Here is a 17,740-nt window from a genome sequence, read left to right on the forward strand (position 1 = left end):
TAATGATGGCGATGGGCAGTATAAGGGGTGGACAACATCGGAGACCAGTGTGAGGAGCTTTGCACTTGTGGGCAGTTCGAGGGGCGGCCACTGCTCTCCACCGAGTACTTTCTCTTTGCTTTCAGGAAACCCCGAGTTTGTGCAGTTTTCACTTTTGGCTGCCCTGTGTCATAACTGGGTATCACTGAGGTGCTTCCCTTCGCTCACCCTGTAAAAGGTTTTTTTTTTTTTTTTAAATAAGTAAAAAGTCTCGTTTTTTTTTTTAGCTGATGGTCTATTTGGACACCAATACATTAGACTCCTATTCAGAGTCCACACTTTTCTCCACCCTCGAGATTGCTGTCTGTTGGTTTTCTTGCTTTGCATAAATCATTAAGGGCTGATTCCTTTTTTTGGGGAGTATATGATATTAAAAATGTTATCATAATATTGTGAATTTCGAATTGTGTTCACTAAAATGTGTGAGAAAAGCCAGTTTCTTGTTGAAGATATACTTCCAAAAGAAGTGTGGCAACAGTTCAATTTTGAGACTGATCATGGCTGTCGGTTTCATGTACTGTAGTCTGTTGCGAAGAAGTCAGCCCGTTCCCTCTGTGACCCTAGGTTTTAGTAAAGCCGCTCTATTCTCTCTACCACCCTAGCTTTTAATGGAGCTGGTCTATATCACCTCCTCTGTTCTGATGAAGTGAGGCCTTTACATCTACTGTCCTAGGTTGAGAAGGGTAGCCCAATGTTTCCCATTGACCTACATTGAAACCCCTGCCTACCTTTTACCCCTGCCTCCCCCGATTGTGAAGAAAGCATACGTTGCCTCTACTGCCCTATGTTGTGAAAAGACAGTTCTACATCCTACTACCCCAGGCTGGGTTGAGACCTGCAGTCTATTGCCACTACTATTTTAATGTATGAAGAAGCTTGCCCAGAGAGACTACTGCCCTAGTTTGTTGTAAACCAGAAGCGGAGACCAGCACACCTTGCTTCCACTGCCTTAGGCTGCGATGGAAGTTGGTTTGCCACCTCTGCGAGCAAAGACTGAGGAAGTGGCCTTTGCCTTCGTGCCCTAGCCTTAGTTAAAATAAAGCCAGTAGACCACACAACTGAGACCTATTGTCCCTTACTTCCAACACTTTAGTGAGAGTTATGTGGTCGACAACTGTACATAGCCTGCTTGTCATGCTTAAAAAGGGGACCGAATGAACACTTTGGAACTTTTCTCAACTGAAATGTACAGCCTGTTCTACAGTCCTTGGAAGAGCAGTTCAAGTGCATAGTCCATTTAATGTACAGTCCTCCTGTTCCAAGTAATTGCACTGCAACCCCACCCAACCCCCTCCTTTCTTTACTGCAGTGTGAAGTCCAGTGCAAGCAATGACTGTGTTTTGTAGATAAGTGTTTTGGTACATCTTTGATATTTTATGCAAATCCTCTTGACTCATTGTTTTCCACATCCTTTGTGTTTCTGGCTTACAGATGCGGAGGCACAGTGGGGGCCATAGTCACCTGCCCTCTTGAAGTAATAAAGACAAGGTTGCAGTCCTCTGGCCTGGCCCTCCGGACGGTGTACTTCCAGCAGGTGCAGCTGGGCATCAGTGGAGCAGGCATGGTGCGACCAGCGGCATCTATGTCTCCGGGGCTTCTCCAGGTGCTCAAGTAAGTTGCCAGAACTCCTGGTTACATCTGAGGCCCTATCCTAAAGACTAAATATGTGGAATAGGAAGAAGTAATAGTTATTCTATTATTAACTATGTATTTCTATGGTACATTACAGAAATAACATTTGTATAGATTTGTACTATTTGTATTTTTCAAAAAGAGATTCATAGCATCATACCTGACAGTACAAGCAGTCTGGTTCCAAAACACTTATTGTGAACTTACAATGGGTTTGAAGCCTGCCAATTGCATACAATTTGTTAGCTTTATTGTCCCTCTCATTTGCTTGCTTCTTATTGAAAGACATTCCTTACTCTTCCTGTGTTTGTCCCTCTCCTGGATCATAGCCTTATTACGATCCATTTGACTGGCTAAATTGTATCCTTCCACTGCTCACAATCGGGGAACTACTTTTTCATGCCGTACTCCATGAGAGTATGTGTTTTCTAGCTCTCTCCCTAACTACCTATGCACCAGCTCCCTCCCCTCTGTATTATTCTCCACCTTTCCCTGCTTGTCTATAAAAGCAAAGTGATGGGGATATTTTTGCTTGGGTGTGGCCGAAGAGCCGCATTAAGGGATTCCCTGTATTCAACATATTGAAAGAAAGCACAAATTTTGGCACAGGGGCTTTTATGACGCAATGGGAAGCGCTGTCTTCTGCGTTTAGTTGGGGTCTGAGGCAGAAGGTGTAGTAGCACAACCCTTCTTCTGGAAGCCCTTAAAACTCTCTCCTGGACTGCTATGAGGACCAACTGGCTGAATCCTGTGGAAAGTACTTTAGGCCTTGGGAACCATTTGCCTTTGTATTCTGACATTTTCTTAGTCTTTCTAAATCCTGTCCAGTTTCCTGAGTAAAAAGTATTCGAAAAGTAAACGGTGCTTTCCTCTATTGTTTTGATATGTATCTTCTACTTTTTGAAAAAACTCTACTTTCCTTACAAACATTTGCAAAATTAACCGCTCAACACTAGCGTTATGAAAATATGACTGGCTAGCTTTGCCAATGCTTGTTCGGTCTGGCTTGCCGGTGCCTGCTCGGTTTGCCCGACAGCATACCTTTTGTTATCAGCTTTTTAAATTAACATAGTGGGCGTTGGCGTCACCCAGATAAATATTCCCTTCTTCCCTCACGCTGTAATTTTTTTTCTCCATCATTCTGCTTCCGAAGGGGCGCATATATGGGAGTGCATGGGTACTTCCAGTTTGTGTGTGGAAAAAATACACAAAACATCACACGTTTTATTATTATCTTGTAGATTATTTATATGGCAAGATTCATTTTTCTTCGTTTTTTATTGTATTTGGTGCCTTTTCCTGATGTATGTAGGATGCAATCCCTTTCTTTTGTATTTATGTCTGGTGTTACTAAAGACCTTTTTGGTTTTTAGTGGAACGCATATATTGTTTAAACCAGGATTAGTCTACACCCGATCGTGCAGTTATTAAGCGGTGTTTATTACATAGCATGCCTCACTGTCCGTCCAGCGTCCCGACCCCAACCAACGGGCCTGTCTCTGGACATGTTTCCATAGCAACAACGTAAAGGCTCTGAACACAAGCAGCTGTTCGCAGCACATAGCTCACTGGGCTATATTTTTTTTTGCGTCAAACGTACCCCTTTGTCCACAATGGGGACTAGGACGCGTTTCATGCCGAAATACAACGCTAAATGCCGGTTTGGGATTTTTTTGTGTACTTTTCCACTATTTTACCCAGTTAAGCAAAAGCAAACACCACGAATTTAGCACATGCCCACTAAAAAATGCAAGCGAGACTAATTGCTGTTGCCAGTGTTTCATTTCGGTGCTAGTCGCCCCCTTGAGAGAAGTGCTCCGCAGCGCCCGTTCCGCCCTCAGCGCCTCAGAGCCTGTGCCTCAGTGGCCCTCCGGCACCTGGCTCGGCATCAGCAGGCAGCAGTCCAGGAGGGCCTCTGCAGGCAGAAACGATGACGGACAGTGATTAGAACACCTTCTGCAAGATGAAGAGTTGGCCCGCAGCCCAGACTGTTCTCCATCAATGCCAGGGTCATAGGCGCCGCGTGGAGGGTTTCTGCGCAAAAGAGCAGTCTCTGCAAGAGGAAATTCAGGGACAGTGTGTGGGCCGGATATGTGGCCGACAATGGCACATTAAAATGGGTCTGGGCAGAAATGAGGCACAATGCCTTCTGATTGTGGTCCCGGGCAGACCTAAGGCATTGATCGTTTATTCTAGTAAGCTCAGCAGAACTGAAGCATCATTTATTCTTACATTTGGCATGGGCAGAAATGAGGCATAATGCATTCTTACAGTGGGCATGGGCAGAAATGAGGCATAATGCATTCTTGTTTTAAGTCTGCCTAAAACTGTGGCACAATGCAGTGCTAAGGGCGTAGTTAATTTCATACAGTAGGCCTCAGCAGAAATGTTGCATAATGCATTCTTGCAGTAAGCCTGACTAGAAATAAATAATAATGCATTGTTATAGTAAGCATGGACAGAACTGAGGTGTAATGCATTCTTGCAGTAGGCCTGGCTATAACTGCGATATAATAAATTCTCTTTGTGAGCCAGGGGGCAATACTTAGGCATTGCTGCATTCATACAGTGGACCTTGGAACAACAGGGGCCTAATGCATTCGTACAGCGGGCTTGACTAGAACTGAGGCCTAATGCATTCGTACAGCGGGCTTGACTAGAACTGAGGCATAATGCATTCGTACAGCGGGCTTGGCTAGAACTGAGGCCTAATGCATTCGTACAGCGGGCTTGGCTAGAATTGAGGCTACAGCAGGTCTGGCTAGAAATAGTTCCTTCTTTTAGTAGGGATGGTACATATTGCATTCTTAAGGTGGACCTAGGACAGGGTCGATGGGTTTTTCCAGCAGTAGGCTCTGTGAAAGCGTGGGCAGAGAGTTTTCTTAAGTAGGCCTGGCAGAGATGCTCCTAATGGGTTCTTACATAAGGCCTTTTACACCCGAGTCTTCCGTAATGCCTCTTTAAAGAAGACTTTGGGAAGAAGGCAGGTACATCTCATCCCCTGGAGTGAGAGAAACTTGCTCCAGCGGTTACTTACATAAAAAAGAGAAGCTTGTTGTTTTCCCCATAAAAACACTAGAGTTGTAGAGGGTTCTCTGCTTAATCCTTCACACTTGGCCTTAAATAGATACTACAGGCGCCAATCCTTGCGTTGATACATCTTTCATAATAGGCCGCCAGCCTTGAAAGATGAGCAGGAGGGATTTGGCCACTGCAGAGACTAGAAGAACTAGAGCTGCCATGGATCTGTACAGCTGGCGCGGGCAAGTCTTTGGATAGGATCTGTAAACCCTGCAGTACGAGCTGCCCACTGACCCCTAACTGTGGTGATTGTGATGGCCCCTTTAGGAACCTTAAATGGTTGTTTTCACGTCTGAATAGCCTCTTCTCACTAAGCTCTCTATTATTATACTATTACTGGGTCACTGTTGTCCATGTTTCACCAAGCCAATGACTGAAGTGCGCCCTGGTAATGCAAACATGTACATTTATATACTCCGTACATTCTAAATATTTACTCACAGGATCCAGACACAAATACACCCGAAAACGAACAATTAAATAGCTATACCAGGTACCGTCAAAAGCCCTGAATGCAGCAGGACGAGACACAAATGAAGACTGTCCTCTGCTCTGCCCACCATAAAATATATTTGTGCAGAAATTGTCCCCTCTATTCTCGGTAATAACCTGGTTAGTCCAACTTGGACGTTTATCCCATAAAAGAACAACCCTGGTGCAGAGCCTTTTGGCCACCTGAGTACCTCAGTAAAGATGCCCCTAGTTTGCTGCGTGCATAATTGCAAAGGCGGGGTGGTTGTGCCTCCTTTAATCTATTACTGGCCCCCTTGTGCAGGGACAGTAAGTGCCCCACAAATTTAATCCTCTTGTCCCACGGTTTTTGGCACCAAAAGGCCGGAGTTAACTCTGGGTTCCTTGGAGGCCCGATGACCCCGACACGCACAGTTATTCTTGGAGTTGATATGTCCTTTGTCTACTTGTGTTGGACATTTCCCTTCTGCCCTTGATCAAAACTGAAGAATATGAAAAGGTGATGGATGGAATGCTTGAATTAATCTCAGCCACTGTTAATTACTGGGGCCACACGCACGTCCTCTCTTTTTTTTTTTTTTTTTTTTTCTCTTTCTTTCTTTGCCCCCTATGCCACCTCAGATTAGACCCAGAAGTATACAAACCAGCTTTGATCCTGATCCAATGCAAACAGTTCAGCCCAAACTGACAGGCAAGGTCCTCCGAACCGAAACACAAGCAGCCCAAGACTGATTTGGGCTGAGAACAATCTTCTTGACTTCCACATCCCTCATATTAGTCTCAGGATCAAATACAGAGCTGGAGACTACAAAGGACCCATTCTCCATGCCTTAGCAATGTAAGGTAAGCAACTTTCTCCCATCTATACACTTCAAAGCATAGTTAAGTGGCTGTCTTGGTGAAAACTGAACAAAAACAGTTAAACTGGGTTAATCTCTTTCCATCCGATACAAGCCACTTAGAACTGTTTTTCACTGGGCCTTTAATGGCAAGAGGAATAGAACAACACAGTGAACACACATTCAGCCCTGACTTCCCCTGGGGAAAACCTTGTGGCTCTAATCATGTTACACTTCAGGAACTCTTCATAGATGAACAGTCCACTCAACTGTGGGGGTTGAGGGGAACCCAGGGAATGAAGATTTGTTTTTTTTTTTTTTCTTGGTAGTTTCCTCTTTTGGATATTTCTTTGAGGGCTTACCTAGACTGGTGTCGTGGGATGGATGGTGGTTTTACAAAATGCCTGTTTTCATCTGGTGAATGAGATCACAGATTGCCTGTTGGCAGACCTCCTATTGGTGAAAGTCTACTAAGCTTCATTAAGTTTATTAAGCTTTGGAACTAACAGCAGCAAGAACTGCATCTGAACCAAAGTGTGGTAATCGTGCCCCGGAGGCTTAGCCTTGACACTCGAGCATTGAGAACTTTTCACCCTCAGTGAAGCACCCCCCAAACCTGACATGCCCTTTTTGCTTTGTTCCTCGGTCACCCTTTTGCTAATGTCCTTTTCTTGATTCACACAACATCCGATTGTTACCACAATGGATTGAGCTGAGACAGAGTATGGTCCCACCATGTGTTTGTGATTTATACTACCACTGTGTGTAGTTGTCATTGCAATATCAAATTCCATCACCATTTCACTGGCACTGACAATAACCAGTATGCAGAACTCGAGGGCCATAGTCCACCAGGGCCACATTTAGTCCCTCACCAAGAATGCTGGTGCAGTAATCTCTAACAGCAGTCGTTACCTGCAAATCCTTGAAGATTCTAGGGACCTGTAAAGTCAAGGTGAACCTGAGAAAATTCTCACTGCGACCATCCGCAATAAAGATACTGTTTTTTTTTTTCCCTACTGGTGGCCCTGATTCTAACAGCAGGGTACTTCTCCTGACATTTTGGCCCTAGGAAATTGGAAAATCCTGACCACATCCGCAAGATTCAAGGTGCAGGATTGTTTTGTGTCTATTTGCTGTACTCCTGTGACTATCCTAGGCCCTCTTGGCTTAATCATCAGAGTTGAAGATTAGGACCAAGAATAGCCGGGATAACACCTTTTGGGGCGAAACTGGGGTTCTGTCTTTGGAAAGCTTAGGTCTAGAAAAATCTGATCTTGGTTATAACATCTCATTTTAATTGCACCATTTGTCTACTGTGTATTCAAAGAGCTGTTTTAAAAACTTGATGTCTCTGGTTAGAAGATCCTTTTTACCTTTCGTGACATTTGTGTTTTATTTATTATTTATGGAGTACCACGAAGCACAGTCTAGACCTCTGTAGTGTCAAAGATCCTGCAAGACCGGTCTTAGTATCCAGACTCCCGGGCCAGGCGTAAGAGCTTGCAAGACTGGGCTTAGTATCCATAATCCTAGTCCAGGTGGAAGAAACTGCCATATCACCTTTGAAACTGCTAGGTGCTCCTTAAAAACCATGGTGCTCTGGAAACCAGTCCTAAGTGGGATTCAGTGTTTTAGAAGTGGGGAGCCATTTCCACAGGCTATAAGAATTTTGGGGTTGGGCATTAGGATAGACAGACTGCAGTAGGACACAGGACATTAGAAATGGGGAGGGTGTTTGGAGTGGACGGTCATTGTCACAAGGCACCAGAATTGGGGGGCTTTTAGAGACCGTGAAGACGGGGAGCCCATGCAGGACTGGAATGTGCTACCACTAGAAGTGAGGGACACGTGGCATTAGAATGGAAGAGATGGCACAGAGTTTTAACAAAATCAATATCTTAAGTCCCTTAGGGTCAGGATACGCACCTCCTCCTAGCAAATAAAAAAACGTCCCTGTGTCCAGGCAGTGCGGAGCTTGAGTTGTAAATTTCAATTATTTGTACTAGAAAGTAGTGGTAGCCGTATATAACCCCAGCCCAAAACAAACAACTTTGCATTTTGCCTATTTGTCAGGGTTCAGCACATTAAAAATGGAGATCCCTTGCTCCGGGGATTGGAGTGAGGAAATAGGGTGCTGGTATGGACAGCATTGCATGGCTTTGAACATTGAAAGCAAAGTCCGCAGTGCAATTGAAACAAAGAGACCGGGCGGGCATGCCTTCGGCCTCCGCAAGCACAAAGCACTGATATCATCATTAACTGTAATGTAAATCCGGAAGCATGCACCGGGGAGGGGGCGGGGCTCCGCTTGGCTGCCCAGATGAGCCTCCGTGGCCGCTTAGTCTGCACCCTGCCGACCGTCAGCGACAGAGTGGTGCCCTTTGGTGACACCCTGAAGGTATCCTTGTTCCATCGGCGGTGCCCTTAGTGTCCCTTTTCGTCCCTCTGTGACACCCGAGCCTGCACCTCGGGAGCAGCCTGACACCTCACTTCGTGCCTCGGTGACACCCAGAGCGCGCACTCGGTGACGTGCACAGAGCTCCTCCGGCTTCCCTTCCATTCGCACCTCTCTCCCCTCCGGACACGAAGACGTCTGCTTTTAAGCGGTGTAAAATCCTGCTGAGTCACTGCCGCCGAGGGATCAGTGGGAGCCGCGCTGGCGTCTGCGGTGCTTAGCGCACGGGTGTCCAAGGCGCATCGACTGCTCCGTTTTCCGGATATCCGGCGATGGACAGCCACTGTACCTTGGGTGTCATGGGCGAAGAGAAGGGGCCTCATTAAGACAGTGGCAGCGAATTTTGAAGTCGCCGGTACCGGCTGCTCCTGGCCCCAGTGTAATTCTAAGGTCCGGTGCACATCTGTTGAGACCCAGAATTACAGGTTCCTAATTCATTTATAATTTCTTAGAATATTCTCAAGGTGAAACTCGTAGTGAGCAGTTGTGCCCCACCCCTCGGAAGTAGTTAGCCCGGGTAACTGCGGGCATGGTGCAGAACAAAAACTAAACCAGTACCTCTCCAATCAACTAGGCACAGAATGAAAACCGCACCAGGAGCTGCACTAAAGCAAAAAGTGTGGCGATGTTTCCCACGTAAATAACTACATTTTCCATACTGCATTGGGGCATGATCATTGGGGTTATTTAGCGTGAAATTATGATGTAGCATGAACTGTGAAATTTAAATCTGCCTCTCCTCACAATTCAGTGGGAGACTGAAAATGGAGAGGTGAGTATTAGAGCCAAGGTAGAAACCAGAGAGATGTTAATGCTCCTTTTTGGGTTTCAAAACCACACATTTTGGATACTGCCTAGGGTTGTCCTTGATTGAGCTGCTATGTTCTGGTGTCCCCAGGGATTGGTCATCAATTCTCCAGGATGGGTCTTTTCTACCTTGGTTGTCCCTAGAGATTAGTGGTCCCTGACCTCGGATGCTGTCTTGCAGAGGCAATCTTAGTACTCTCGATTCATTGGTGAGGGGTTGTTGTCGTTCTCTGATGTGGTAATTTTTTGATGCGGGTGATCTCTTAAGTGTAATCGTCTATGAAGTGACGCATCTTGGAGACCATATTGTATTGTATTGTAATCGTATTTATATAGCGCTTACTACCCCTGACGAGGCGTCGAAGCGCTTTTCGATGAGTAGCACGTTACTTTGGAACCCAACAAGAATTAGTGATGGATTAGTATCGGGAAGTAATGAGTACAGTTTTATCATTATTATAAGTTAATTTGAGCCGCGGATATGAGACCATATGTCTCTGGTTTTGTCAGAGTAGAGACTCGGGTGTCCTCCAGAATGAATGGCTCTGTCTTTGGGGACTGGTTTTCTTGATCCTCTGGCTTTACAAAGGTTAGGTAATCTGTCATTGGGTGCTTCTGTCTACTTTGTGTATTGGGGGTGGTCATTGTCGACTGCCTCGGTCCTAAGGGAAGAATCGGTCACTGTCTTTGGGGGCTATCATGAATGACCAATGTCTGCAGTTAATGCTCTCTGCTGTTAAATTTCCATGTGCCTGTTTCACTTCTGTGTACAGAAGGAGGGGCAGAAGCGATGGGTAAGAGAGAACAGAAAGAAAAGTAAGGAACAAGATAGTGGAAGGAGGGAGCATTGTGAATGGAATTGTCTTTCTCAAAATGCATATAACCTAACCGTAGGGAGTAGTGGTGATATGTGAGTAGGCACAGCCAGATGTCTGAATAACAGGTGTGGAAGATTGGATCCAGATCAGCGAGAGGCAACAGGGGGAGGGATGGGGATCGACAGCTAGGGACTAGGTTGTGTGGTTGGGTTATACAGTAGGAGATTAGACCCAGACACATAGTTGGAAGTCGTGGTACACGGTTACAGAAAGAAGGGGGCAGACCACGTGGTGCACCTGAGAGCCGAGACAGCTTCTTCCTCTTCCCCTTTCCCCATAATGTCTATCCTAGATGAGACATCTACTGGCCGGACCTCTGCTTAAGTGTGATGAAGATCTTGGGGGTGAAGAGGAGCTCCTTTTTTTTTTTTTCTTTCCCTGAGTGGGACGGCCCTCTGGAAGGACTGGGGCTTCACACTGTAAGTGAAAGAGGCCTTTATGCTCACTGAAGGCTCTGTCCAGACATACACTTAAACAAGCGAGCCTTAAAATGTCTCACAAAGGTTCATTTTCTCATTCTGGGTCTCCCAGCTGGCTGCTCTAGTGAGACGGCCAATGCACCTGGCGGGGACTGCATGATCTTAATGAGAGCTCGATTCCCATCAAGGACTCAAGCCTGCATTTTTGGAAGAGCCGATAATGTGGGTATCGTACCCTGCCAAGTTGGCTCTATTTTTCAGCGAGTAGATAGGGTCACATCTGAAACTTTTTAATATAGAGATTGCGCACAATAGCAGAAGAGCCTATAATTACTGTATACTACAACAAAAATATTTTGTTAGCCAAACATGACCAATATGTGTTGCCAGCGTAAGCGGATGGAAATGTTAGAGATGCCAAGATTATCAGAGTCTTCTCGGCTTCCCTGGCTTACATATGAAAACCATGACTGCAAAAAATGTGTGCAGAAACAGCGTCCAAAATATAGAACATCAGCATCCGGACCACCTGTAAAAATATCAATATAATTATTTGTACCCTTTAATTCCAAAATCGAGCCAAACTCGCGTCCTACTTATTTTAGGTACAGGTTAATGTACTGTTTAAACACCAGCTCTAGTATATGCAGAGGGCAAGTGCTAGAGTGGAAGCAAGGTGGAAACATTTGTACAGAGTTGTTTATGGAAGATCGAGTTTTTTTGTAGTGTCCTTGAGTCTACTTTTGTAAAAGATTTTTGTTATGTTTTCACACATCCTGAAATCTAGACGCACAGTGGCGGGGAATTGCACTGAAATTTTCAAGGGAAACTGGTGGGGGTTAGATCACGAAGTTGGGCTGGTCTGGTGGTGGCTTCCCTTCATTGGTTTTATTGTCATGGCCGACACCTCGGAATCAGGGGAGAGTCGGTGATCAATCTGAGGAAGAAGTTATGCCCACAGACGTTGTGTATATACGTCTGCGCTAAGTTGTCTGTGTAGCACTGGGAAGTGAAGCGTAGAAGCATTGCGGGGTGGGGGCATTTATCTCCCTAGCAGACACATGAAAGAGTGAGTGGTGGTGGTAGACTCAGGAGGATAGCCGCAACAAAGGCCAAACTAGAGAGACATTGTTACATAAAGGGATAGTTTAGAGAGCGTCAAGTCTCTGGATTAAAATGGCACTTTCTGTTCATTGGAGGGGATCTCTAATAACATAATAGTGCAGGTGAGAGATATCCTTAATCTGTTTTAAAAGTGGGGCTGCATGTATTAGAGGGAATCCCACTTTAAGAAGGGAGGCGCTGTTTAAATTAGAGGCTCTGAATGGAAAGGGAGTGCTGTTTGTAGAGGGGTCTCCTGCTGACTGTATTAGAGGAGCAGTTGCTATGTACTGGGCAACAGACCGGTCGTCTTGGCTTTCCTGGAACGCCAGTGCATCTTATGGCCATATCTTTTTGGTCTACGTTTTGAATTACATTTTTGGTCCTTGAGTTTTAGTTCATTTCATCATTTGATACAAATTTTGGTTGTAATTTGTGGCTGCCATGTTTTGGATGCCAGTTTTTTTGTATGTTGATTTTAATGTAATGGCCTTGGATGTCGATTTTAGCTTTTTCTCCGTGTTGCTCAATATGCCTCGTACACCATGGTGGCCTCTGCTTCAGCATGACTTACAACACATAGCTAATGGGGCGGAAAGTAAACCCTGAATAAGAGACGCCGAGGATGACCCACCATGGAAAGCAGTGATTTTTCCAAACAAGGGTATTATTCCGGGGAACCGAGCGGCTTGCACAGCTTCGATTGGAAGCCATTTGTATTTACCCATTATGAACACCTTACGGTGGAAGCTGTGTATACCAACCATAGACCCTTTCCAGAGAAATTTGCATGTACAATGTGTGCAGGAATTTGGGCCAGCCATTAGTCCATAGCACTAATAACTTCCATTGATAATGGTGACAACCTGTTGTCAGGAAGCAATTGGGTTTCCATTTCTTATTTGATTTTTGGCCCTTTCTCCTGTGTCGCAACAGTCTTTATACCGCTTCCTTGGGTATCTTGTTTACGGTAATAAGGAGTTCTTCAGCTTCCAGGTCTCTTACAGTGCCTTACTGAGCCGCTGTCCCATGCGGGTGTTGCAGTTCATTGTCCACAGGGACTACTGATGTGTCTGGCTACTGGATGTAATACTGCACCTTGGCACTTTTGCTTGACCAACCACTGTATCTTCCTTGCCTGCATCAATAACATGGGCCCCTTTGGCCCTCTGTCTGCATGTGCAGTGCAATAGCTTAGAGGGGCCGTTCCTTTTAGTGAGAAACTTGGGATCTTGCCTCTTGTTTGTGATTGGGTGGAGAATGGAAGGAGTGAGGAGGAAATGCTAGACCTTTGCAGGGAGAGGCCTTCAGGGTGGGGGTGTTGGTCCAAGGTACCTTCTCCTACCAGCTGTGGTGGCAGGGGGGCGGAGGGAGGCTGCTGGTGGTCAGCTCCCCTCTCGTTCTACCCAGCTGTGTGTATGTTTGCTGTTATGGAATCACCTCCTCCCTGCAGCGTCAGTCGGAGAGAAGACTACTGGCACTGAAATAAGTCTTTCCTCAGTAGACATGGAGAGAAAGACCAAAGGAGTATTGTAGTGACTGTGGTGGCACCTCTTAAGCGGCCAGTGAAGAGAATTCTTTTTTTTATTTTTTTATTTATTATTTGACCAGTCCTGCATCACTAACCATACGAATTTTGAACGTTCCTTTGTTTTCTGCTTGGGTGTTGCAGCCTATTGTTACCTCATTCACACTAAGGCCTCTTTGCTGCAGGGTATTCTGGCATCAAATCTGAAATCTCATGTTTGTAGGTCAGTCTGTTGCTGCTGTAGGTGGTTAGATATAGAATTATCCTCTTATACTACAACTTTAAGGGAAGGCAACTGCTGCATTTGTTGTGGGTGCAGGATCTGGTCCTGTAGTTGGGGCTACAAACATCTCCATGAGGTGAAGGTCTGCTGATACTGGCTCAGGGTCTGTGGATGATGCTAATGTGAAACCTTGTCTTGTTCCTGTAAAAGGTGACGGGCCTGCAGTATCCGGGGAGGGTGGAAGAGGTGGAGGAGGAGTGGAGAGAGGGATTGCTGAGGCTGCAGGTTCAGGGTTTGCAGAGCATTCATCTTGGGTCGCTCTGTGGCCCAGACAAGGGATCGATTTGAAGAGTGAAGGAAGTAATCATGGAGTGTCGAGCAACTCGCTCTTTTTATTGCTTCTATATAGATAAACCTTGCTCAGAAGTCCCAAGCACCCCCCTCCCTTTCCGCACTCCTTTGAAGCAACCCTTGGGGGCAGAAGTGGTAAACAATTGGCAAGACAGATTCAACTTAGACTGTAGTCTGAACAAGGGTACACTCATTGGTTTGGACAGGATTCTGGGGCTAAACTCTACAACAAAGGTAATATTCCTTTTGAAAAAGAAATAGCCCTTCTACTCAAGACAGCACGGCCTAGGTCCCATCACTCCGCGGGATGCAATCCATAGGGAGCCACCCGGAGGTCCCAATTATTTGGGCCCTTTGCTTCTGGATGGTATCCCGAGCGTGCCCAAACGGCAGATAGTAAATACATTCTTGCACATAGATCCAGGAGAGGATAGTGATCACCTGGAAGTACGCAAAGGAAAAACAAAATCAAGGCCGGTTCTACATTGTATGATTGCTTTTTCAATTGGTATTAGCCATCCTAAGTATATGTTATTCAGGCTGCTTTCCCCGCTGGAAGGTCAAATGTCTGCCCACAACAATTTGTTTATATTCGTCCTTCTTACAATGAATACTAATGGTGGTGTTCTGATGTTGTTATAATATCGATGTTTGAGACTCATAGTCACTGATCCCACATATTAATCCTCTTACACCCCTTTTATCGCTCACAACCCCGGGCCTCACCATGGTCTGGCACGCAGTGCCATTCTTTCTCTGAAAGATCGAAGATATCTGCTCTGCCATGTTTTCCACCCGCACTTTGTTAGACAGACGCCTCCACAAGCCACCCCTATGGTTCTCCACGCTTGGCACCGAGGGGTCCGATGCAGCTGCAGGCCGTATGCCAGCTGATTCTTGTCCTCCAACACAGACTTGTACATTTTTTTTATCAGTAAGCATTCCTCTGCTGTATGCATGTACAGCCAACCGTGTCGTTGTCTCTAGCCTTTCAACTTGCTTTTTGGTCTTATCTTGATTTCCAACTTGTTTTTTTGTTTTATGAGTTCGTCATACCCCCCTCTCACCTTGAAGTACGTTTACTCCTCCAACTCATAATTTTTCATGTGTGTCGACTTATAATTTCCTAACATCCGTTCCTTCCCTTCCAATTAAAGGAATGAGGCTGTGGATCAAGCATTTTGTAAGCCCCCCCCCCTCTTACCTATCAGTACTTCCCATGGCACTTCTGTATGATGCTGTATATTTATTATCTTTCATCCTTCTTTCTGAGACTTAATAATCGCCTGTCCTGATGATGACCTCTTATGAGCTTGGGTCGAAACGCGCTCGGCATTACCGCATACATTCCTAGGTTCACCTTGGGTAACTGGGTCAGGAGACCGGCCCAGAACCTGCCCGAGGCGGTAAGCACTGCATAATCGGCGCCCTGCCGAAGAACGCTGGAGGATTTCCCGGCTTACTTTAAAAATAAACTCTTCTTTAGTCACCGGACAAAATCGCGCTGTAAAAGAAACAAAAAAAATCAAAAGCAGATCGGAGTGCCACCGACTGTGCGTTAGAGACCACTTGAACTAGTTAAGTTATGCGACAGGGAAGACCCTGATCCACAGGCACGAAAAGGAGCCAAATGTTGGACTGCTCTGAAGGCACAGATCGTATGTTTCTGCCAGTGGTTAGTCTCTGTGCTCTAGCTGCAGTGATGGTATTCGGTATTTGTCAGTGGTGTCAGTGGTTTTGGAGCCCTTCTGCAGTCACAATACTCAATGGTTCTGTCGCTTTAGTCTTTCTGTGGACCTGCTGTAGTGACTGTACCCTATGGTTTTGCGGTGGTGTTAGTCTTTCTGGGGCCGGAGGCATGGTGGCACTATGTGGTTCTGTCAGTGGTGTTAGAGTAACATCACCTCAGTTAGACCACAGAAAGACTGTGTTTGTGTCAGTGGTGTTGGACTTGCTGTAGACTGGTTGCGGTTACAATACCCTGCGAGTCTGTTGGTGGTGCTAGTCCTTCTGTGGACTGGATGCTTGATGGTATCCTGTGTGTTCGCTGGTGGTTTTAGTCGTTCTGTGGATTTTCTGCAGTGAGTACTGTGTGGTCCTATTGATGGTGGCAGTCTTTCTGTTGAACAGCCTCCGGTACAATGCCACACGGTTCTGTCCAAGTACAGAAATAAGGCTCCGTACTACAACCTTGGCACAGCGATAAGAGTTGTTTCTTATATAGTGGCTCTAGTTCTGAACGCGTTGAAAAGGCTACATATTCTCGTTATAGGTGAGATACGACTAATGTCGTTTCCTCTTGCAGAGTCCTGTGGTCGGTCTGTCTTCTGGGGTGCACATCACTTGGTCTAGTTCATGCCTACTTTCCATGTGGAAAAGCTCAGGAAGAAATGTTCTGCTATTTTACCAATTGAAGATTACTGACCCTTATCCCACGTGAAAAGAGGCTTTAAATACTTTCCTGGGTTAATGTGGACACCATCTGGAGTCTGTGTAGAGACCAGGAAGGGGATGAAAGAAGCCACTGTCACGTTCCTCTTCCCGTGACACCTTTTTACGGATATAGTCACACTGTTCTATAGTAGCCCAGCCAGGTGCAGACCTGGGAATCAGACCCCTCCACATAAAGCAACGTACAGATTCAGTGCTTTATGCGGAAAAACTTACTGTGCTTATTACAGATTTGAAATATATACAAGTATAATTACAGATTAGTGATTCATAAAACATATAATTTGTATGATTTTTGAAGCCTCACGTGCCTGAATGTAAAAACATTGTTGGACTTTTGCAAAAGAGGGCTTGATTTATCAGAAATGTTTAAACAAGGAGCCTGCTGCACCCATCGAGGAACGGCCCTGTGCATCAAACGTTCACCCATCCCTGCAGCCCAGGCCTGCCCTCCCTGTGCCCTCACCAGTGGCAAATGCACCAGTGCCAGAAGTAAGAGAGGGGACACCCAAGACTCACCCGTCAATCCATTCCCAAAGAGAAATATTGTCCAAGTCTTGGCATGAACGTGACAAGAGTTAGTGATAAGAGCCCCAGGAGGGGAGAGTGAGGTGCTAAACTACAACTCAGTGAACCCAGGAATTGAATCCGCAAGCAAAGTGTAATTACAAATATTATGTAAGGTAAATAAGTCCACACAGCTTGAGGTGGTGGTAAGTTCCCTCCTGAAGAAAACCTGAAACAAAACTAGCTCCCCTTCCTCTCTCAATACACAGCTGTGTTTCCCAGGCAGATGAATTGGCCGAGCCTAGTTTACAACTAGCGGCTACCAGATTACACACCCGGTCCTGTTGGGGTGCTCGTCACCTGCCCTTTCCCATGTGCTTGTGTTGGCGACACAGGCCTCGCACGTGGACTCTGTGTGAGGGACCTCATTGTTTGCTTTTCTTGTGACTATGAAGGAGTTGGTGAATTATTTACCTGTCCTGGCTGCTCTCATGTGCTTGGCTGACCTCTCCCTCCCTGGCAACAGAAACAGAGCATGACATGTCCTCACAAGCTTTTCTTTTTCTCTCGTTTTAGGTCAATTCTGGAAAAGGAGGGTCCAAGGTCGTTATTTCGAGGGCTGGGTCCAAACCTGGTGGGAGTCGCACCTTCAAGGTAAGCCACCATGACCTACAGCCACAGAAGCCTGACGTGGCGGAGGGTGGACAAGGACTGACTGAACTACGTAATATTGCTTTTGTACTCTTGCTAGCTGGGTAGGGGGTGCCAGATGCGGAGGTTTTTGGTCAAGTGGTTTATATTAACAGATACTTTTGTATTCTTCACTAGGGCCATCTACTTTGCATCATACTCCAAAGCCAAGGAGCTCTACAATGGGGTCTTCGTGCCTAACAGTAACATTGTACACATGTTCTCGGCGGGTTCTGCAGGTAGGTTAGAATCTGATTTCCTCATT

The 17,740-nt window shown here is 45.8% G+C and overlaps 1 protein-coding gene across 1 annotated transcript in view; it reads left to right on the plus strand.

Annotated features, from left to right (window-relative positions):
- The window catches only part of SLC25A33 (solute carrier family 25 member 33), a 64,612-nt gene that overhangs the window by 32,451 nt on the left and 14,421 nt on the right, over positions 1-17,740 (plus strand). The window contains exons 2-4 of the mRNA XM_069241162.1: positions 1,471-1,650; positions 17,362-17,439; positions 17,614-17,714. Of these exons, the coding sequence (XP_069097263.1) occupies positions 1,471-1,650; positions 17,362-17,439; positions 17,614-17,714 (359 nt within the window). The remainder of the gene's footprint in view (positions 1-1,470; positions 1,651-17,361; positions 17,440-17,613; positions 17,715-17,740) is intronic.

This window comes from Pleurodeles waltl, chromosome 6 (assembly GCF_031143425.1).
Source record: "Pleurodeles waltl isolate 20211129_DDA chromosome 6, aPleWal1.hap1.20221129, whole genome shotgun sequence".
NCBI classification, from domain to species: domain Eukaryota; kingdom Metazoa; phylum Chordata; class Amphibia; order Caudata; family Salamandridae; genus Pleurodeles; species Pleurodeles waltl.